Raw genomic sequence first — 24,305 nt, 5'->3', positions numbered from 1 at the left:
GTTACTTAGCATTGAACAAAAGCTGTGTTTGGAGTAGAATACTTGCTTACTATGTACCGAATACTGCACAGTATACATTATATACGGTCTACACTTTTTAAATAAAAAATCTTGAGTGAAAGTATTATTCCACTGTAAATGTTTCAAACATTAGTGGTGTTGTCAAATGAGCTCATGATGTTGCATGTGAGTGGCATACAGTTATCTTGGAAATTGAACATTTAAAAAATGACTTCCAGTTTATTCAACACACTATGTGCATCCCAATTTGCAAACATATGCATTATTTTTGTAGTGCAAGTAGCAGAGGTGAAACGAAGTACATTTACTTTAGTAGGCCTACTTAAAGGTGCCATAGGTAATTCTCTACAGAAACATTTTTGTTATACTGGTCTCTTATGAAGTCTCTTCATATCCTGATAGCAATCACTATCGTCTGTGGAAGGAGTAGGACCATAAAATGTTCACCTAATCATTATATTCTGTCCGAATGAAAAAATAAGATGTCCTACCTGCCCGTCAACGTATGTTTTTACATACCCTCGCGCACCCTGTTCACACAGACATCATACGTCATCAGCGTGTTTCATGCTATACAGAGTTTATGTAGACATACATAAATATGACACTATGCCGAGAGCAGCTGTGTGTGCGCGTTCATGTGTTTTTGAGGAGGCGTGGCTTTGGAGAACACTCTGAAGGGAGGGTGGGATGTTATGATTTGAAAATTAGCTCGCTATTGCTAGCCTCTCTGAAAATGTCCTATTGTACCTTTAAGTACACTTTTTGAGTATTTGTACTTGAGTATTATTTTTTTCTGGAAATGTATGACTTTAACTTCACTACATTTGAAAGACAAATACCATACTTTTCACTCCACTACATTTCTATCAAGGTCCTTGGAAGTCATTACTATGTAGCAGTTCTTTTGTTCTTCTCTAAAGCGTGATTTTGCAGGTGACAGCCTATCAGTAATCACTCTTGTAGGGCTCACTTGAAGTTCAATGATTTCCCACCATTTTTTTTTTTTTTTTTTTTTTTTAGAATATTGAGGTATGTAAATAATACCTCTTTTATTTTCTGGTGAAATTGTGATTTCAGAGCTAAAGTTTCAGTAAGAAGTCAAATGATTTATGGATTTGCCCACCAGGTTGCCAAAGCCTTGTGGATACACCACTAACGCATAGGTAAAGTTCGACAATGATGTTAATTAGCATGCAAAAACGTAGTTGGGCTAATAACATTAACTGAAGTCCTTTCAGAAATATGTTTTAGCTTAATCTTGTCAAATAACCACAATGTAGAAACCTATGATTTCGACTTGGAAGAGAGTTTTGTATCTTTTAAACAAGTATTTAAATGAGTTCAAGATAATCTTACAGTATGCTAGCATATCGGATGGAGCATCACTGACTAGCTTAATGATGGCACAGCATACGGAACACATTCATTTTTAAATAATGATGTTCAGATGAAGCATTTATAACAACTAATATATAAAAAATAAGAATTGGCCATTTTGATTTCATGGTGACTTTAACTGTCACAGCTTTCCTTAAGTACCAGAGGGGGAGGGACTATCAGACTCCACTGCTGAATGACAACAGGAGGTCAATTCTAGCATACCGCATTGTGGAACGCGAACGTACTGTGCACAGTATACATGCTATATTATGTGCTGGAGGAATAGTATGAATAATCGTAACAGTAATCTTTTTTGTTCTCTGAGACAAATGTTACAAAGTCGACATGAAATCAAAATGGATGCTACTGACCTTGCGTGTTTCTGGTCTTATTGTGAAAAATATATTGGTGCATGTTATTCCAGAGAAATAAATATCTTCATAATCTTTCATAAAATAAAAAATAACTTGTTCTGCCACTGAAACAACTACTTTGTTTTTACCCTTCTTCACCAACATTGACCACTTTGCACTATCCAATCAATTCCCAATGGATTAAATAAACCCCCTCCACTTCAAACTTGTTTTCTTTTTGAATATCTTGTTTCACTTGGAAATGCATCACATTTCAGAACTAAATTGGCCTGCAAATGGTGTTTCAACAACCTCTAAATAAAGTTGACTCTTCTTGTCACAGATCAGGACCTAACATTTTGGAAAAAACATCTAAAGTAAAACACTTTTAAAAGGAAGCATTTTTCCCCTTTTATTTAGCTTTGCCGTAGGAAGTTACAGTGAGATCAGTATAATAGAAGACACAGATTGAAATATTCCTGCTAATTGAAAACCTGGTGAAGATACCGTGAGGTGGAAAAACATATCAGAAATACCCGTGAGAATCTGTCTAACGTAAAGGAGACACTCAGCCACTGCTAAAACATGTTTGCCCTGGTGCGCTTTATTGTGTGTGGAAGCAAAAGTCAAGCAGGGCTGCGTGGGAATATTTTGATATTCCCTTACCTGAAACCTGTAAGTAATTAAAAAAGGTTTCGATTACATTAACCAAAACTAAAGACCGAGAGAAAAACATAGGAGGAAAAGAACAAACATAAAGAGGCCGGAAAGTAGGAACGCAAATAATAATCACTGATGTTCGGCATTCACTTATGATGAACAGAATGTAAAAGAAATGATGCCAGATAGTAACAAATCCAAGAAAAGTTTATTATGAATATGGCACCTGTAAGATGGTAAAAAAAACTGTGTTACAGAAATACAACCATGTATGACATGTCGCTTTAACTGATGAAAACCTACAAAAGTATAAAATAACCCTGTTGTAAAATGAAGTATGTACATTTTTGAATTGCAGCATTATTCATGGTAAATGAACAAAAAATGTGTTTCCAAAAAAATAAGCCAGGCACTCAAAGTTAGCTTTAGTTAGTTGTTTTTTGTCTCTTTTCTCTGAAAACAAAAAACAAAATCAAAATGTACCATAGTTTTCTCTTTTTAATATTTTAATTTGTTTGTACTTAGAATTTATAACACTGTTAACACTGATACTAAGAGAATCCCCTTTCTCCCATATTCTTCTACTTGGCACCAAGTTCCTCATAAAAGAATCTGTATAATTGTACAAGAAATAGTTAAAAACACAGACACAGTCTTCACAGGTAATGAAGTGATTTCTCATATTGTAATTTTAAACACTATTTATCTGACAGCAGCTGAGATTAGTTTAAGATTAAATCACCAGCAATCATTTTGACACAACACAGATACATTGAGACAGCTCGCCCGGCTGTTCTGTTAGTAACATATGGGTGTATTTCCTGGTCCACAGTGTCTGTTTTTGGAGCTGCCCCCAAACCCCCGTCCTCACCACTTCTGCTCTACATACAAAATACTAAAATCTAGGATCCCGTTAACCTGCAGCAGTGACGCCAAGTTCTCCTGCAACAGTTCCGACAGCGAGCCCCGTTATTATCATCTTTAAAAACATTAATATCATGACCTGGGTTTGAGTAACAACACGTCTTCACAGAAACCACAGACACAAGTTTCCTGATGTCGGGGGGAAGCCTGATTCAGGTAAAAAGACGAAGGCCCCCCTTCCCTTTGCTGGACAGACTAAAAAACACTAAACATTGACAAAGCCGCTGGACCGAACAAAATCAAGTAAACCAAACAATCAACTTAGTAAACATGCATTTCCAAAACACCTATAAAAATAGATTTTATAGTGCGAAATACTTTTTTCATCTCTTTAGAAATCTTTAAAATTGTTTATTGTCCTGAAATACTACCGTCATCTTTTTTTTTTTTTTCTTCATTATGATTATTTCCTGTGAGTTGCAGGGTCCTTGAAGTCAACAGGTTTGGTGGAAACCAATGAAATACACCCAATGCACAAGAGAAGCACAAGGGACTCTGGGAATGTTTCACATCTGAGGCTTTTGAGGTTCCAGTCTGCTAAATGCTACTTCAGTTTTTTTTTTATTCCTCATCACGTTTGAGCTGGAAACTGCAATCCCAGAATACCTCAGTGGCAAAAAAATGGCTCCTTAAACCTTTGAGCTAGTTTAGAGTCTTTTATCTCTGAGAAGAGAGAGAGGTCTGTAGACTACACAACAGCAAAGCAATAGCAGAAACAGAAAAAAGTAATACATACAAAAAGGAAGCAGCAAAAAAGGTGACACTACATTGGAAGGCCACCACACAAAATCCACTAACCTCCACTGGTTCACTAAGACTGCAAGGGGGCTGGAAGGAGAACAAATGTTTCCCCGTCCAAGCCCGGACTAGCACAGAGAGGACAAAGGACAAAACAGCTACATTAGCTCAGTATATACTGCATATAGTAACACACACTTAAGTTGCTATGGAGACTGACAGCCAATGACACTTACACATTGTACAAGTTTACGGTTATCACGCTGCATAATAGATGACTTGATGGACGGCTGCCAAAGGATGAAGTGACAGTTTTCTTCCGTTTTATTACTTTCGTTTTTTTTTTTAAACATCAAATCACAGTGTTTTAACACCAAACTGTGAGAGTAAAGTTTTTTTTGGCAACAGTGGATAAAAATTAGGAATGTGGATTTTCAAAACACATTTTTTGATTGAAAATGCATGTCCTTATTACAATCTCCATTTGATATGTGATTTTTAGAGAGAGTTTAAGGGGTAAGGGATGAAGGGGAACTGATTTCGGAAAGGAAACCAGGCTTGTAAGCTAAAGAGGGAGTGTAAACAATTAAGCCAAACATTTATTAAAAAAAAAAAAAAAAAAATCCCCAAAACAATTAAGAATAGCTCTGACCAAAGCCTGTTGGACTTTAACATTCATCTTCAAGTTTGTGATGCAAAATTAGCCTCAGTTGCACTGAGCGATTAGAAAGAAATTCAATGTTTAAAAAAAAAAAAATCTAACTTTTGCGCATCCCTCTCCGGACTCAATTAGATTGAGTTAAAATACTCTCCCCGTGCTCACGGGTAAGTGATGAACATAATAATAATAATAAAATCAATCAAAACAAAAGAAGTCTGTTAGATGTTTGACTTTTCTGTAAAAAAGCTCTGAAGCCGCCATTTGTCTGGACTTCCGGAACAGTACCTACATCAGCCAGCTGAGTGAGGGTAACTCAATGATAGCACCATGGATCTGCAAAAAGAAGATGGAACTGGAGAAATCTCACACTGACCTGTTCCATGTCCTGGGATTTTATAGTAACATTCTATTCACAGGTCAATACCCGGCTAAAATTGCTTTTTTAAATGCATGATTTGCAAGTTGAGCTATAAAAAAACGAAGAAAAAGCATTATTTCTAAAATACTATTCCCCCTTTAGAAAGAACCTTAAAACCCTTTGAACTACATCAAATAGGGTAACATCCTTTTATCAGCATCAATCTCGATTACATCAAGATACCGTTAGAAACATGAACAGTTTCTTTTCTTGTCAATTTTCTTTTTCTAATACCTTTAAAACATCCTAATGAGGATGTTAGATACTCTGGACAAATATTTCACCCCAGAGAAAACATACGCTACAGTGCTATGAATTCCCTGTGGCTCAGAAGGAACTCTTTACAATAGAGATGAGTCTGTTTAGTCCGTTTAGAGAAACCGTCATCAAGAACTTGTGTGAGGAGGCGAGAAAGAAGAAAGAGAAAGTCGAAGAGATAGAAAGATAGAAAGACACAGGAAGAGAAACCATTCATTTCAGTTACACAAGTTCAATTGCTCAAAATTCAAAGTGCTAGAACATCTCACTTTTCCCCAACTTTGATACACAGTCTTTTGCCTCAGAAGAGTCTTTTTAACACAGTTGAACACAGTAATATGGTCTCAATGTTTTGCTTCAATCCTCCTTGCGCTCCAGAGTCTGTGTGTTGTGGATGCCGTTGCTGTAGACGGGAAACGGAAGCGTGGAAAAGAGTCCCTCTGCTGTGGTGAAGACGTTAGCAGCAGGCATCTGCGTGAGTCCAGCTCCGCTGACTGCGGCCCCAAAGGGGGTGGACATGTTGAGCCGGTGAACGTGATGGTAAAGCATCTCCATGGGTGTCTTGGGGTCTATGCCAAAGCCGGGCCCATCCACAAAGTTCACAGCAGTGTGGGCGTTAGGCAGGAGGTTTCCCTGCATTGCCAGGCTGACATCTGCCGGGGCGTATCGGATTGTTCCAGTGGTGTAGACTCGCGGGGAAGCCGTGCTGGTGGCGGCAAGCGTGCCTGTGACTCTGTGCACCAATGGAAGCACCACGTTCCCCGCTTGTAACCTCTGCAGGGCTTCCAGATCACTGGTGTAGAGCAGGGAACCGGAGGAGGTGGGCGTACCCTGCTGCTTGTCCCGCGGCGAGGCAGAGAGAGGTGGAGAGAGCGGGTCAGCGGTTGTGGAACTGGAAGGAGGAACCAAGCTGCCTGGAGTTGCACTGGAGACGGAGGTGGGGGCGCTGTTATTGTTGCCACTGCTACTGTTGCCACTGAAGTTGGGCTTTCTGCTGCCTCCTCCACCCTCGGCACCAGGTGGAGTAAGGACGGAGTCGGGGATGGACACCTGCAGGCCGGCAGGTGGGGGGGAAGGGAAGGTGTCGTGGGGTTTTGTCATGCTGTAGGGAGACTCGTTACGGGAGATCTCTCGATTGGGTGGGTAGTTCCAGATGCTGCTGTCGTTGTCGAAGTTTATAGGTTCCGACATCTCAGTCTTGATCTTCAGCACAGAGGAACTGGTCGGGGAGGGTGGAAGCAGAAGGGGAGGCTGGTCTCCGAGGGTGGGGTCCAGGCTGCCAGGGCTGGGGGTGGCAGCAGCCGAGGGAGACAGACGAAGACGTTGCCGGCTACCATCCCATTTCTGCTTTTTCCTCCTCTTCTTTCTCTTCTGGTGTTTACTCATTGCCGGCCCGCTCAGCTCTCGTCCACTGTTGCAGTCTTTCACAATATCTTCTGCATCATCCTCTTCTTCTGAGGAGCAAGAGGAGGGTGAGTCCTGCAATTCTTCCACCTCGCCGTCGCCATAACGCTCTACCTTTATGTGTAAACCACCCAGGCGGCCCTCCTTGTGGTCAGTTTCACAGTCAGAAGGTTCCAGACTATCATCACTGTCCTGACTTTCTGGATTGCTGGAACTGTCTCCTTCCTCCTGTCGTCTCATCTCTTGCTCTGGCGGCCGGCCCGTCTGTTTCTTACTGTCCGACTCTGGATCTTCACTGTTCTCGGAAGACTGATTCCCCTTCCCATCTGACTTGGAGTTTTCGTTGTCTTCTGGGAGAAAGAAAAAGGTTTAGAGGACAAGTTTCCATACACATCATCATAGTTTATTAGACAAAGGTAAGGTTCCTCACACAAGAACCATAGTTCACTAAACATGATCAGGAGTTTAACATTAAGGGTTTTCATTGAAAGCTTAGATAGTTGGAAGTGCTCCAGTTGGATATATATTACGCTTCTAAAGTACAGGACATCATTGCACTGGGGACATAAAGTGTTCTTTGATGTTCTTTGTTTTGGCTACAGCATCAGCCACTGCTGACTTATATATGATGTGATGTATCATTAGTCATTAATTTTGTCATGAAAGGCTCGAATTCTATTCAGTGACCTTGATGGGGGTGGGGGAATTTGGAAATTCTGGCCTTAGGAAAAACATGTCTGCATTGGAAGAGAAACAGTGAGAGAGACAGAGAGATAAAGAGACAGAGAAAGACAGAAGGAGAAGGCGGGGTGTAGAGATGGGTAGGGAGTCTGAGAGGAGAAGAGGGCATGGTTTGGTCCAGCTGCAGCTGGCACAGTCTGTAACCTTTGTGATGAAGGCTGGCAAAAGGCTCGGCAGGCAGAGATGCTCAGGGGCCAATATGTTGGCACTTTCCCCAGACTGTCAACCGGCCTTGTTCATTCACAGCCTCCACCATCTCTGGAATCTCACTTCATCTTCTTTTGGAATGTATAATTAATATTTCCAACTGGCTGTGGAGTTTTAATTGACTATTTACACCAGTTTTAGGGACATGTCGAAAGCACCACATTTCCTTGTCCTACATAATTTCCAGTAATTATTGAAATGAAGATATTTTACACAGTAAGAGCCCTCAGATGAGACATTTGGTTAAAAGAAAAGTGTGTTGTATGTAGTGTTATTTTACAAGGCTACTTGATTTATAATTTATTTAAAATATATAATCTGATGTCACCAGGAACAGTTCCATGAACAGGGACAAAAACCATGGAGCAAAAAGAGCAGGCTTTAATTCTCCTGCTCAAGGGCATAATAATGGGTTTATGGCTTGCTCCATGTAGGGATCAAACCAGCAACCTTCCACTTATTCTGAACTGTTTTGTAGCAAATAGTATAATATTCGCAATGGAATGTGATGAGAGTGGTACGCTACCAGAGTTCTCCTTGGAGTCGGATTCAGAATCAGATGTTTCCGAGGACTCTGATGCTTTCTCTGGCAGGTTAGGCAGCTGTGCGATATCCATAGGTGTGTCTTTGTACTCAGGATTACTGCCCATTAAAAAAGAAACCACAAAAAAAGGCACATTTAGAAGATAGAAGTTATTCACTTTGCCAGCTGAGAATCATTCACAGCCGTGTGAAACATCCTTCACTCCCTTCTCTAGAATGTTCCAGACATCCTGATTGATTCACTGCAGCCCAAACCACAGAGCATTCTAATGATCTCTAAGCCCGTACACAGACCCAGAAGCACTTTGGTGAAGATTGGTGTGTTTAGCCTTCGTCATCTTACAAAAAAGGAGACTATTACTAACTCTCTCAAGTGGGAAATACTGTACTTTCATCTTGTTACAGTGCTGTATGGAACAAATCTAAATCTAAAGATATGGCATTTTCATCAAAGTAAAAGACTCATATACCTCAGTACATAGTTGACCCAGATGATGTTTTTTTCATTGGCGTTTTTGGCGTTGATTGCAATAGTGGCACTGGACTGAATCCAGATATAACCTCCATTCTTCTGAATCCAGCGGTAATACTTTGTCACACATTGACCTTTATTCATCACTATAGAAAGAGGAGAGGATACCAGAAAGGAAAAGAAGGAAAATAGAAGAGGAAAAAAGAGGGAATAAACCTGTGAGCAATTTAATATATGAAATGAGACTGCTTAAGTCACAAGTTTACAGTAATGCATATACTCGGGTTTAATTACAACAACGATTATTAATAATCATAATATTTGCATTTAGTGCGCCCAGGTAAAGCTCAACCCTATCCATTATTTCATGCTGTGTTAACATCTTGAACATTATTAATCTCCAAGGCCCAGCAGAGGGCGCTGTGACTGTTTGCTAAGGGCTCTGTAATTGTGTCCTTGTCTGAGGCTACTCATGTGAAGACACTGTGGCAGTTGCCATAATTTTGGCTAAATTAAGCGCTAAATGGCGATCTCAAATAATATGAATTTGCATTAATCATTGTTCTGCAAAACAGAAACAGTCTGAATCCAAGCACGGCAGTAAATTCAGATTCTGGGTTTAATTACAGCTACAAATAGCCCTTTCCATAAAAAGAGTCCATTGAGAAGAATGATTTATATAAGAATAAGTCTAGTAATTAAAATCATTACAGACTAATAGCATTGTTTAAGAGCCCGTCCCAAAGGCTCTGATAATTGACTTTAGTTCACAGACTGCTTTCTGTACCAATAAATGTAAAACTAAGCTGTAACTCCAGAAAATTGAGACAAAAAGCCATGAGTTGTTTATCTGACTTGTTCGCTGTGGCCAGTGAGCATGTCCTTGACTCACCTTCATTCTCTTCAACAAAGTTTACATGCTACTGAGAGTCTATGGAAGGGTTCAGTATACATGGAATGTATCTAAGCAAAAGTGCTGTAAAACATATTTTGCATGTGAAATGACAGAGCTGATGATAAAATAAAAAATTGCTATGGTAAATATTCCCTAAAAGCAACTTCAACTGTACTAATTTAAAAAGAGATGAAAATGTTCTTTTTCATTTGAAATAGTTTTAAATTCTCACTGTTATATTTAGAGAGTAAAGTACATTAAATTGAAACAATGTAAAAGAGGATAAGTAGCGTACAGCTTCAATATATTCAATAATGTCATACATATACAGCAATTTTCCCCCCTCTATCTGTGAATACACGAGTCGGAGCGGTCCCTTTAAACCTTCATTACTGTCTACAGGTTTCCAGGACATTTTTTCCCTCTGCCTTTAAACCTGATCTCATCTGCATTGCATTTGATGTGCTGGCCCTCTCTGCTCCGCCCGGCACCACGTCTGTACAGGTGAGGCTTATTTTTTAACCCCCTTCCAGTTACGCTGCCATTAAATCAATCAGGGGCTGCTTGAGTTATTGATTTAGTGGTAATGAAGCCACCCCCTTTCTCTCTCCCCCTCCTTGCTCTTCACTTTCTGTATCCTTTTTTTTTTTTCCCGGTGCAGGAGTCGTTGGCTGCTTTTGGAGGCTTTAAAAGGAATACGGCCTCTTTAATCTGCCTGCCTTCTCCTGGAGCCTCAGGCAAGCCTGCAGGACGATCTCTCTCTCTCTCTGTCTCTCTCCCTCTCTACTTCCGTTCTTTCTCATTCTATCTCTCTCGCTCTCTCTGCGCCAGGGCCTCTGTCCTTCAGTTCTGTTAAATCACTTGGATCCCTTCCATAATAGCAGCTACCTTTCAGATACCCTTTACCCAGCGTGGCCTCACTTCCAGCAGGAGGGGTAGAGGGTGTCACTGTCATATAAAAGTAAGTAATTTACACCCGTGAAATTGCTTTATGGAAAAGTCCTTGCAGTCCACTGGGGTATTATTGTAAAGACAAGCCTTTTATGAATGAGAGAGCAGACATGCAGATCTGCAGCACCTAGGCAGGGTTTGGCTGGACAAGTGAATTGGAGGTTTCTAACTTGTATTCTTTGGATCAAATGGCGAAACTTTGCCAGCAGAGGAAGTCAACATGTTGGCCAATATATCAATCAATATTTTCAAAGCATTATCACAGTTTCAAGGCATTTAGAATAACTACAAGTAAAGATGCAATCATCTGCTGGTTTTAAAGATGTCCTAGTGGTGTAAAATCCAGATAAATGAAGTTTCTAACTCGTCAAAGCTTGCTGTTTATGGCCATGCACTGGTTGAGAAGCCTAGCCATTGGGACAGAAGTCAGACTAGTTAGAGCTGGTTGACAACCTTGGCTAAACCTTACATTACATTACAACAACAACAATACATTCAAATGAATCGCTGCTGACGTAAATACAGTATATCCATGGATACAGAAACATCTATTTCATATTTACTCTGAATCCATTATGGAAGAAACCTGAAGAAACATTGTCAGCGGTACATGCGATGGGTGTTAGAGCAGGTGTATTTTTCCGCAGCTGTGGAGTCTATCTTCAAGCACAATAAGGAGTGAAGGGAGTTTTTCATTAAAGTCAGTTTGAACTACTCTTCAGAGACCAGCTCTTGTAGTCTGCCTTCAGGCACAGAGCTTCAGTCTCCTGGGGTTTCTCCACACTTCTGTGAGCCATCGTTTCCCACCTCTGTCTCTCTCTCGCTCTCTTTCTCAGCTGGTAAAAACACACACACACACCCGCGGAGCATTTATGCGGTGAGTATTATACGTAGTCATGTAACACAGTGTCTTTTATTAATTTAAGCCGTGTTGGTCCTGTTCTGAAGCTGACACAGGTGAGGTCAGAGCTGTCACAATGCATTTCTGCCCATATAAAACACCTGCTCTCAAATGCTTTATGAGCACCACAGTCGACTTTCTCATTTTCCTTCAGTAAACTAGAGCTAATTTTTATCCAGTTATAAAGCTCAAATTAAGACGTTAGACAAACAGATGACAGTTCATGTTTCAGCATGTCCTACAAGTAGTAAAAAGGCCATGAGAAGCAGTACAGTGAGTTTACCTTGACTGTAGTTAAAACCACTGTTTATGGACAGCCTTGAGTGCCTTATTGCTTTTATAAAATGGCAGTAACAGAAATAGGAATTAAATGAATTAATAATCAATAAACAATTCTTCTGACAATATAGTTTATAAGCCCAACTGTAAGTTGTTTATGGTTGTCAAGCAACTGCATTTAACAGGATTTTCACCCACTTTGAAAGTCAGAATCTTGTCTGAACTTCCAATTTTATAAAGGAGCATAAACAACTCTTTAAGCAACTGTAGGTCCAGGTGCTCAGTTTGAACAAATCTGCTCTGTCAAGCCCTTAAACACTTTTGAGCTCTCCAATATGTATCTGTAATATATCATACATCTCAATGCATTAAGAACACTGCCACATGCACTCAAGCCAAAGGAAACATCTTCTCTGTGCTGCACACGTCATTGCATCTGCAGCACAGATCTACCGAGAGGTTTGACCAGACTGACATCATCCCTCTTATCCCTGGCTCTAACCAATCTGATGGCCCAGTGTGATCTGATATCAGTGTCTGATTAGCAATCAGCGGGAGATCGGTGTATCTGCTTCTTAGTCACGCACGTCTTGCTCATGCAGACACCTGAAGATCTGGCTTTGATAGAAGCAGAGATGACACACACGTCATTATAGTGCATTTAGCTGTGCTAGGATAACCTTGTCTTTCTGAAACCCTTGTTGAGGAGTAAAACTAAAAAGTAGCAAGTAGTGTGACAGCAGGAATAATTAGCAATAATAAAACTCTCTTAAACTATGCTCTCTCTCATTTGAAGGAACTTGCTGAATCAATTCAACCTATTTATCTACCTTTTTCTAGTTGTATTAGTTATTGGTGCAGTATTTGGTGTAACTTTATCTGCTTAAATTAAGATTGAGTTCAATTAGATTCAGTTTTTTTGTTTTTGTACTAGATAAATATTGCTCTTATAGAACAGAAAATAATATTGAATGGTCATTTATTTGAACAAAGATGCAGATAACTGAAAATATGTTTTTTCCTAAAACGCAGAGCTGTAACAAAAAAAAAGAAAAGGTTCACATTAGCTGTGAAATTAGGTTTTTCTAAAGAAAAAAAAATCTAGGTGTGCCCATCATTATTTGCATAAAGTGTTTGACTTTTACCAGGTAGAAGGAAACTTTAATGCATTTACATGACATTAAATGTTGCCAGGTTATTCAGGATAATCAATGTAAGATTGTGCATGTGCATGTACATTGCCTCATGAATAGATTCATTGTCACTGCATGGTAGCTTAATTGTTTTTTTAAAAGCATCACTTGACTGTAGTTGAACTTCTTTAAATTATGAGTAGATTACAGCTTGGGAAGCAAATTTTCAAACACTGTTTCAACCAGCTAACCACATTTTAACATATCGAGCATAAACGTACAAAGTAAAATGCAGGAACGGCATCCCTATCCACTCTCTACTGCAGCGACATGACCGGCCATTCGCAGTGCGGCTAGATTTATGTTGATTGCCGCCACGCTAATGCGTAATAGATGGTTAGAAACCAGGGGTAGCTGGGGATGTGCAGTTCTCTCTTAGTGTCTATTCCTCTCTCTCCTTTCACACCATCTCTTTCTCTCTCTCTGCTATCAATGCAATCCAGGGCTTCAGTCCTCTCTCCTCTGCCTCCGCTGGGTTTCAAATCAAGGTCTAATGGACCCAATCTGGTGGCTTTTTAAGGCAAAGGGACAGTGCAATACAGTGGTAATTGCGCTCTAATTCAGTTGAACTCCCAATATCTAATCAGACAGCTCCAAATTCCCTTGCCAGCCCCAAGGACACCCGCCCTCCTCTGCAAACACCTAATAAAACGAGGGATTTATCCCCCTCCTCCTCTTCTTTCTGTGCCTCAACCCTCACTACTTAAATAATGGCAACCTGCCTGCTGTAGAGCAGCACACACATTTACTGTATGAAACGCTACGCCGCTCTCAATGACGCTTTGAATTTCTGCCATGGTGGTGGAGGGGAGCGGAAAAGGTGTGCTGCCAAAACACACTTAACAGATGATTTAGGATATTCAAAAAGCATGAACGTTCCTCCAGACGGTCAGCGGCCCTCCTGCCGAGCGCAATGAAAGCAGCGCGTGCAAAAGGTTGAGGAACCTTCAAAGAGCTCTGCAGCGGTGGATCGGGCCAGATGAATACTACATGACATAAAAATGCACTCGAAATGTGGTGTCTGTACATTGAGAGGAGCAACTTAATCTGAAAGGAGGAGTGAAATGTGTAAGACTGTCAAACGAACAGAGATTCTCAGCCGCGTTCTGTGCCTCGCGAGCGATACGGGACTTGTTTGGAAGATGTGCGCTTGCCTACCCGTCTGGCAGAGGGAAATGGTTCTTCATGGACAGTTATAAGAAGAACCGCTAGCATGGATAATCTTGCCTGTCACACTGCTGTCCCATTACGCTGAAGTGCTGCAGTGAACACATTACACCAGCTTTGGCACGTAACACAGTGTGCTCTCAGGATGTCATTGACCAATGATCAATGAGTCCCGCTAAAGCATGTAAGGACACTGAATCTTGCTCTTTAACAACCATCCTGTAGTTTTTGGCACTGTTGGGTGGCTGCACAGATTGATTGGATGGATTTCGGAGTAGATACTCACAGTCTAAATGGCTTTGCCGAATGCCTTCCACGTCCTCTGCATGAATGAAGTGATAACATCTCTTCCCTACGATGTCGACAGGTGTCAGGTCCATGTAGTCGCTGATTCTGGAAAGGATTATTTCAACATAAAATCAAAATTGACACCATTTTGTTTTTTTCCACTATTTTTAAGCAGTTTGATCAATAGTCACTCAAATCAAGACTCTTGATACATCTTTTTTGTCCACTGAAAATCTTGTGAACACATTATGGGGGAAAAAAAAAAAGTGTTGTGATTGGCAGTTCATGTTGACTTCAATATTCACCCACAATGTAATCACCATTAAACATTAGCATCAGCAAATTATTATATATTAGCTATTTATCAGAACCAATTGTGCTGTTCTGATCCAATAAAGCCAACATCAATATGCAAAGTGGAGCAGTCCACTTACTGTGGGTTATCATCTCCTCCCAGTCAATGACAGATCAAAATAGGGCAACGACATAGGCTGCGTTTCCCAAAAGCATTGTGAGCCAAGTTGATTGTAGAGACCATTGGTGGCAATGGTTCTACAATCTACTTTTGATGCTTTTGGGAAACGTGGCCCTGATTGGTTTCGAGTAAACCTCACTGATAAGGAGATTCTGATTTCCCAGCCCTTCTGTAAGCTAAATATAAAGTGCACCAGATTTTATTCATTAAAAAGGTTTCCATCTGTGATGGCAAGCTGTCAGCCTGTTTTCAATGTAGACGTAATATTTTCTGACCTACTGTAGCTTTACCAACTGCTTGCTGAATCTAAAAGCAATTATCACTGAAGTATTGAAAATTTGATAAAAACAGGTGGTTAAAACCATACAAAATGCCTTTCAGTTGGGCAAATACTATTAGCAGCGTATTTTAAGACATTATTCGACTCTAACCTGCAGTCCTTCTCTACACGGATCAGAGAACATGGCCAGTATAAAAAAAATGGCCAACCAATCTCTATCCACCTCCATTTTAAAGCAGGCTTTTGCTGTGATGATAACTCCGCTATAGACTTGGCCCGATTCCATTCTCTCATAAATATGTTAAGTGCAGGGGAGTGGTAAAAATTTTAGCAGACGCTGGGATGACTTCAATCCCAGAGATATAAATAAAACTAATAAAACTAATATGATATTTCCTTTCAAGCCAGGCCAAATTAAGATGTTCTCATTTTATGGGGCAGCAGTGGAACCACAGATGTTTTGTAAGTACAAAAGAGGGTTTTTTCTTGGCCGGCTTTTCAAACGAGCGATAGATGTTGAAACAAGGTCATTCTGGGATTGCGTTTAAGCAGAACTCATCACTATCAGCTCTATAATGAACTGCATATGAACATTACTGTGTGGCTGATTATCCACTCTAGCAAAACACATTTTCACCCGCTGATCCTTCAGTTCTACAATAATGTCATATTTTGAACTCTTAAGCAGCCGAAATTGAAATTCTTTTTGCACCATTTATCATTCTTTAGGGCAGATAAAAAATCTCTTCATTCAAACTGCACACAATACTAGGCAATGCATCTAAGGTTTGCAAAATAAGGACAATGTAAAACTGTTGCTCTCTTAGAGATTAACATTAGTCAAGTAAAACTGGACTGAGCATATTATATAAAGAGTATTACCTGTTTTCACAGTAGACAATGTTGAGATCCATGTTGACCCGTGTAACAAACATCTGGCAGTCGATCCGAACCTCGTTGATGGTTGGCGGAGGAAGTGCGTGTGCCACCACGACCATGCCCATGATTTGATTGGGTACCGAACGACTGTGTGTTAATGCCATTCTTATCCGCAGCCTGCCGGTAATGTGGATAACCTTGAAGAGGACACAAAGCGGAAAATTATGAACAGATCAGATGCAATTACATGAAAACCCTTTAGTAAGTATCAAACCACAGTATAAAGATAAAAGAAAATAAACCAGATGAAGTCAAATAACTTCTGTGCAGTCCTTCTCTGCACGGATCAGAGAACATGGCCAGTATAAAAAAACGGCCAACCGATCTTTATCCACCTCCATTTTAAAGCAGGCTGAACTCAGAAAACAGACAAAGCTCTTTGATAATCCAATATGTACTCTGTGCACTAGTGTACACTTGACCAAGATCCAAACCAAGATTCTCAGGTTCTTGTACCAGTTATATACATGAAATATTAAAAAAAAAAAAAACACACAAAAAGCACAATTTCTTTCTGAAATAATCAAGAGATAACAAAGGCAGAGGAACTAATTACTTTTTGCCTGGCTTTAAAGTTTGTAATGCTTTAAAGTCTTTTGTAGCTCGTTTTGCCCAGAGGATGCATCGACTAGATCGGTAACAAAGTTCTTTTTTGGATCCATCTATTTTAATCACCAAGGGAAACCTGGAGGGGATTGTTTTTGTAGTGTTTTAAACTTCTGACACTATCCTTTCATTGGTTCACCTCAGAGATTGGTGAGATGCTATTAGCATCATTCATATAGACAGTCTCGGCCCCGAAGTCACAGAGTGCTCAGGCCGGCGGGGCTCTTTGATGCTTTGTACGTTTCCGCTGAGGGACAAGCAAACCCAAACCCCAGGAACGACGGACTGCCACAGTCACTGAAAAAGAGTGATTCTCCTGGTTTAGAGCTGAGAGAGTTTGTTCGAACTTCACACAATTCAAAAGCCATCTCAAATCAGGGGCCAATTAAAGACGACTGTAAAGTTCAATGATGCTGTATTCAGTGAGGAAATCCTCATTTTTCAAGCACGGTTTACTTTGGGCTTATATTTGATATTTTTTTATTGTTATTTTAACAGCAAAAAGGATATTTTCTGGAATGTGCATGCTTGATTTTTTTTCTCTCTAAAGTTCTCCAGAATTAGTAGTTGAGTAGCTGACAAATAACAGTCCTGACCTTTTATTTTCTAGATTTTAGGTGGTTTAAAGGTGGTGGTTGAGGAGAATACCCAAATCCCCATGTTTCCAACCATTTTTCATTGTACAAATATTTAATGTAATATTTCTACTAATAACTGTTCATAAAAGCAGCATGCAACTGGTTGAATATGTATTCTTAGATAAATGAAAGTTGGCAAAATGTTTGTTTCTGGTGTTCGATGACTGTATTATCATGACGCGAGCGCGCATCAGACAGATAAACTAATGCAAACGCACTTGATGCAGCTGTTGCCGAGCTTCAATAAGACATCACAGCACACTGCGATCAGAAGGTGATGTCCAATTACGGCCCGTATCAAACCCATGCACGGATTCTCATAAACAGAGCGGCACACCAGAGAGCGCCAGCCCACACAAAACACACGCTGCCTCCAGAATACATATCCATCTCCACATATCTCTATAACACTGAGTCTTTCAATAAATAAACACTGAGTCATATTAAAAGCATACAAAATGGAAATGATTCTACTGAAGCCCAAAGCGAGGGGCATCAAAAGTTGGTTGGAAAATAAAACTTTTGAAGTAATTGCCACAAAGAGAGACTCGTCGGTGAATTGCTGCAGGAGTGCTCTTGGCAAGAACATCATAAGCTCTGGCAAAACATTAAATATGCTCAGGCTGCTAAATGCAAACTGACATGGCAAGGGTTCACCGCGGCCGCAGCGAGAGGCAGCCGCATAGCATATCTCAATTTAATACAAGCCAACATAACAAAGGGATCAATTTTTATAATTCATGGTTCAGCACACAATGCTCTCTCTCTTTCTTTCCCCCGCCCGTCACCGCGTCGGTGAATATAGAATAGGTATACATAAGAAATAAGATTCATCTGTTCCTAGGGATTCTCTGGAGTGCTTTTGAAATGCGATACGGCACAAGTAATGATAGAGAGCTTTTACATGAGTGCATTAACTGAGCCGGGGGCCGAGACGCCTTGGCAAAAAAAGAAAAGACAGGTTTAAGCTGGAGAAGAATTCACTTTGATTTGACCTCCAGAGTGAAGAGGAGATATAAACAGCCATGATGCGCGCCTATCACCTAATGCCGGCGCGCCGTATGCAAAATTCATACTTTTGTATTATGTAACAACACAAATATTGACTTAATTTGGAGTAAATGCAATAAGAAGTGTCCTTGTCTGGCTGGTAATATATGCGAATGTGCATGTGTGAATATTTATGCCATGGGTTAGTGCGCTCCCCGACTTCACGCTTATTTGCATCCAATCTATGTCCAGATGGATGCAGCAGGGGGGTTTGGATCTCAGTCGTTCACTCAAAGACACATCCAAACAATCATCTACTTCTTTATTTACAATCTGATTGACACTAAAGTACAGGCTTCGGTGATCTGCTTTATCAGTAGTATTGGCTATGGTTACCGCATTAAGAAGTGCAAAAGGTGCATCTAATCACTGGTCCTGGATCCATTATTGCAATAGTACACAATTATAAATCATACATTAATGTTCAAAAGTTTGGGGTCGGTAATATATATATATATATATATATATATATATATATATATATAGTTGCAAGAAAAAGTATGTGAACCACTTGCAGAATCTGTGAAAATGTGCAAAATCTTAACAAAATAAGAGACATCATACAAAATGCATGTTATTTTTTATTTAGTACTGTCCTGAGTAAGATATTTTACATAAAAGATGTTTACATATAATCCATAAGACAAAAAAATAGCTGAATTTATTAAAACGACCCCATTCATAAGTATGTGAACCATTGATTCTTAATACTGTGTGTGGTTATCTGGATGATCTACGACTGTTATTTTGTTTTGTGATGGTTGTTCATGAGTCTCTTGTTTGTCCTGAGCAGTTAAACTGAGCTCTGTTCTTCAGAAAAAATCTCCAGGTCCCAAAAAATCTTCAGTTTTCCACCATCTTTTGCATATTTTAACCCTTTACAACAGTGACTGAATGATTTTGAGATCCATCTTTTCACATGAAGGACAACTGAGGGACTCAAACACAACTATTAAAAAAGGTTCAAACATTCACTGATGCTCCAGAAGGAAACACGATGCATTAAGAGTCGGGGGGTGAAAACTTTTGAACAGGATGAAGAGGTCCAAATTTTTCTTATTTCGCTTGAATATCATTTTTTTTTCATTTAGTACTGCCCTTCGGAAGCAACAGAAAATACTTGCATGTTTCCCGGAAGACAAATTAAATACAATTTACCTTAATCTTCATATTCCAAATGTTTTCACCCCCCGTCTATTAATGCATCATGTTTTCTTCTAGAGCATCAGTGAATGTTTGAACCTGTTTTTAATAGTTGTGTTGGAGTCCCTCAGTTGTCCTCAGTGTGAAAAGACGGATCTCAAAATCATTCATTCACTGCTGTAAAGGGTTCAAATATGCAAAAAATGCTGGAAAACTGAAGAATCTGCAGGACCTGGAGATGTTTTCTGAAGAACAGAGCTCAGTTTAACTGCTCAGGACAAACAAGGGACTCATGAACAACCATCACAAAACAAAATAACAGTCGTAGATCATCCAGGTAATGACACACAGTGTTAAGAATCAATGGTTCACATACTTATGAATGGGGTTATTTTAATAAATTCAGCTATTTTTTTTGTCTTGTGGATATATATATATATATATTTTTATGTTTTACACCATTACTCCAGTCTTTAGTGTCACATGATCCATCAGAAATCATACTAATATGCTAATTTGCTGCTCTTTTCTTATTATCAATGTTGAAAACATAGTAGTATAATATAATATAATATAATATAATATAATATAATATAATATTTTTGTGGAAACAGTTATGCACTTTCTTTTCAGGTTTCTTTGATGAAGAGAGTTAAAAAATATATATATTTTTTAAACATTATAAATGTCTTTACTGTCAGTATTGAACAATTCAATGCATTCTCGCTTAATAAAAGTATTATTTTCTTTTAGCAATAACACAAGGGAAGCTTGATTATTGCCCGATGCTGATTATCTCAAAGCGTCAAATATTGGCCAAATTTCTTTGCCTGGTCATGACACATATATAATTTCACCACTAACTATGACACATGATATGATACAAGACTGAAGTGAGTTTTCATTTCTTTTAGAACATGCCGACAATCATCCACATGCCAGTTTTACCTTGTATCCAGAGGACTTGATGTGGACGCCTCTCTTGGTGAGTGTGGACTTCATACGGACAAAGAAGGAACGTTCTAGAGAGTTATCCGGCGACAGAAGACTAGGGCTGCTCGACTCCACTGCGGAAACAAACAACAAACATCCTATTACAACACTAAAACAATACACGACTCACAGAGACGCAGAGATATCAGACTGCTTTAGTGAGTCTGATGTGCAATAACTTCTCATTGAGTTTCTATCACCTCTTGGTAGACAGTTAATGAAACAACACAACCTGATAAGGGGGAAGGTGCTAATCAAACTTTGACAATGTTTTAATTGTATTTACTAACAGCATGAAGCGGAGCCTTGGCAAACATAATTGCTTTAAACACTACATGGCAAATGAATAAACCTTCCCAAGCTGGTGTTAGATGTATTTGCCTTCAAAGGAATGTGTAAATTAGGAAACGGGAAAATTAAGAAGAGAGCACTTTAACAAACTTGGTTTATTAAGGAATCACCCAGCAAGAAAGAAAGCATCCTAACATTGTAGTGGTGAGCTATGCATGTGCAAACACCACTCACATTTGCTTCACAAAACATAAAACTGTAATTACAATAAAATATCTATTTAAATATTATCAATGACAGCCAACAAAATAATATATTTCTTATACTATAATACAACTCTTACCAGATGAGAAAGAAAAAAAAAGATTTCTAGCCTTGATCTTAACACAAGGACACCCGACGAACAACGGAGGTTCTGCTAATTTGCTGTAACACGCTTGATTAGAGCCTAATTAATTGCAAATTTTAACTTATCTTGACATTTAACATGTTACAAACAGGCATCAGAGGAGGTGTAGTGTCCAGCCCTGACAAAATAAACTCTATTAAAACAAACTTTTCACACTCTTACTAGTTATATTTACAGTACGTGTCAAAAGTTTGGAAACATTATAATTTTTTTTATGTATTTGAAAGACGTTTCTTCTGCTCACCAAAGCTGCATTTATGTAAAGATTATTTTTTAACTGTTTTTTTTTTTTAAAATATATATATTTTAAAATATATTTTATTTTAGAAATAATGAATAATGAATTTAGTAATATATTCCTGTAATATATTCTCTTTTTTTTTTTGCATCATTACTCCAGTCTTCAGAGTCACATGATCCTTCAGAAATCATTCTAATATGATGATTTGCTGCTCAGGTAACATTTCTTCTTATTATCAAGGATTCTTTGATGTATAGAAAGTTCAACGAATAGCATTTATTTGCATGTATTAACTTTGTTTATTACAGTTATTAAAACATTTATAAAACAGAAATCTTTTGTAACATTATAAATGTCTTCACTGTCACTTATGATCAATGTAATGCATCATTAATGAATAAAACTATTATTTTCTCTCTCTCTTTTTTTTTTTTTTTTTTTTTTTTAAGTTTTACCACAAATGTTTGAATGGTATCATTGTTTCCACAAAAGATTTAAGTAGCAAAACCTGTTTTCAACATTGATAATTATAATAATAAACGTTTCTTGAGCAGCAAATCATCATATTAGAATGATTTCTGAAGGATCATGTCATTTCACCTTTGTCATTACAGGAATAAAGTATTATTATTTTTTAAATTTATTAAAATAGAAACCAATTATTTTAAATTGTAATAATGTTTCGTAATATTAGTATTTACTGTATTTCTGATTAAATAAATGCAGCCTCTTAGGAGCATAAGAGTGTTTCCAAACTTTTGACAGGTACTGTATATACTTATATATTATACTAGTTATATTTTTTCACATCAGTCATAGTAATAAAATTTACTAATAATTTATGATGAATTTTTCATAGTTCAAGATTGAAAGTTATACAAGAATAAAATCTATATATAAAAGGCATTTGGAAAGTAACAAAAACAAATGAAGGTGCAATAAAAAAAAAGTTTCAAAATTTTTAAGTGAACTTTTGTTAAGTGGACAAAAAGCAAAATCTGTTTTAATAAAGTCGACCCCTGGGACATAAAAGTATAGTTGAAGAGACGCTCCAAAATGGTTGTGGGTTTGGACTGCTGTGTTTCCCATTTCTCTCTCTCTCTCTCTCTCTCTCTTTCTGAGAACATGAATTAAATGTCATTTAAAATCTAACTAGTCCTTTATCACTCTGGGGAAAAGGCAGAGCCATGTTATATTTAGTCATTTCATTTCTTCTGATTAAATATGAATTACTATGAAATTTTTCTCATCATCTAACACACAAGAATATGCCAACAGCTTTTTAATACACTATATAAGCACAAACTTCAGCTCTAAGAGTTTAATTCGCCTCTCTAATCCAATCACATCAACCTTATTTCTCTTATCAGAGATTCCCATTTTGAATTAAATGAGCTCATTAGTTTTAATCAAAGGCAGAGAGATCAAAACTTGCACTTAAATGCTTTAGATCAGAGCTGTCAGTCAAGCGTAGAGTTCTATTTGACTAAAACACAAGATCAGAGGCCGTTGCAACTCACCGTTTTCATTAAGAATGAGACAGGCTTAAAGTTACGCCGTCCTTTTTTTACACATGCGGAACTCGGACGGAGAGAGGTCACTTATCAACATGTCCTTTGTGACCTCGCTTTGCTGATAATGACAGGAATATGAATTATACAGTAAAACCATTGCGACAGACACTCGCACTCCTGCTTGAACAATATGCTAAATTTTAGGATTCCCCTCATGCCACTGAACAATAACAAAGAATGAGATGAAGTAAATTGATATATATTTCATCAGCTGTGATTAATTTAAGAAATCAATTAGCATATCCTAGTCCTAAAATGTTCATCTAGCACATGTAAAAAAACAAAAACAAAAAAAAACAAAAAAGGAATTCTTTTGCTTTGCCAGCTGTGAATGAGTGCATCGTTTAGAAAGCATGATTTTTTATTGTAAACATTTAATAAACTTTGCCGACAAATGCTATTAACTCTAAGTGTAAATAGCGGCAGATACTATTTGCACCTCAGTGTATTGTAGTATATTATAAAACTGTGCAATAATAACAACATATTCAGTGTATTTGATTATATTCATTAAAATCATAAATGGATGCTGCCTTACTGAGACATTACTTATCCCTAAAGCCCTTCTAACCCTACCCTTTAAACACTTTAGTCCCACTATTAAATACATGTTAGGCATTTTATTTACACTTCTTAAACAATGAAAGTAAACGCCTCTCCAAAATAATATATGATGGGAAAAGGGAGAAAAATTAGTTTGGAAAAAGGCTGATTGGTCGGTCACGTCGAAAGCTAATGCCACCCGCCTTATTCTCCACACCACTGATCCTGTTATCAGCAGGATTTCTTTTGTAATTATGTCAGTCAGACACTGATGGGCAGAGTTAGTTTAAATAGCCTGTGCCAACAAGGTGGGCTATTTGCACTTGGTGTAAATAGACACTGTCAAAAAATGTCGTATTGAATGTTGTTTTAATATCTATTTAAAAAAATGCTCTTAAATCAATGTCGACATCATATACACATTTTGGCAATACTGTTCCTGTAAATATTTTTTTCCTCAGCGCCTAATCTATTACGACAATGATAATAATAATACTGTTTTCTGTCCAGTGGGCACGAGATCAGGATTCAGGTGTCTGATACATTGTCTACCAGTTTAAAGTGTAAATGCATTTACTGTGTCACCTCTGTGCTGGATAAAAAAAAAAGTCTGTTTGAAAGCAGCATGTGGAAACACCTCAAAAGAAGATTTTCTGTATGTCAAAA

General features: G+C 38.4%; 1 protein-coding gene across 4 annotated transcripts in view; it reads right to left on the bottom strand.

Annotated features, from left to right (window-relative positions):
• Positions 1-2,606: 2,606 nt before the first annotated feature.
• LOC127498800 (neuronal PAS domain-containing protein 3) overlaps positions 2,607-24,305 on the bottom strand; it is a 325,272-nt gene continuing 303,573 nt past the window's right edge. For 3 of the 4 annotated variants that reach the window (XM_051868546.1, XM_051868548.1, XM_051868549.1), the window contains 6 exons: positions 20,537-20,655; positions 16,095-16,288; positions 14,456-14,562; positions 8,782-8,929; positions 8,295-8,410; positions 2,607-7,170 (listed from right to left, as the gene is read on the bottom strand). In XM_051868546.1, the coding sequence (XP_051724506.1) occupies positions 5,774-7,170; positions 8,295-8,410; positions 8,782-8,929; positions 14,456-14,562; positions 16,095-16,288; positions 20,537-20,655 (2,081 nt within the window). In that variant the 3' untranslated portion in view covers positions 2,607-5,773. The remainder of the gene's footprint in view (positions 7,171-8,294; positions 8,411-8,781; positions 8,930-14,455; positions 14,563-16,094; positions 16,289-20,536; positions 20,656-24,305) is intronic. The other variant, XM_051868547.1, reaches the window with a different exon arrangement.

The sequence above is a fragment of the Ctenopharyngodon idella genome, chromosome 17 (assembly GCF_019924925.1).
Source record: "Ctenopharyngodon idella isolate HZGC_01 chromosome 17, HZGC01, whole genome shotgun sequence".
Lineage (NCBI taxonomy): Eukaryota > Metazoa > Chordata > Actinopteri > Cypriniformes > Xenocyprididae > Ctenopharyngodon > Ctenopharyngodon idella.
Note: the sequence above shows the minus strand (reverse complement) of the source record. Positions and strands in the feature narration are given on the sequence as shown.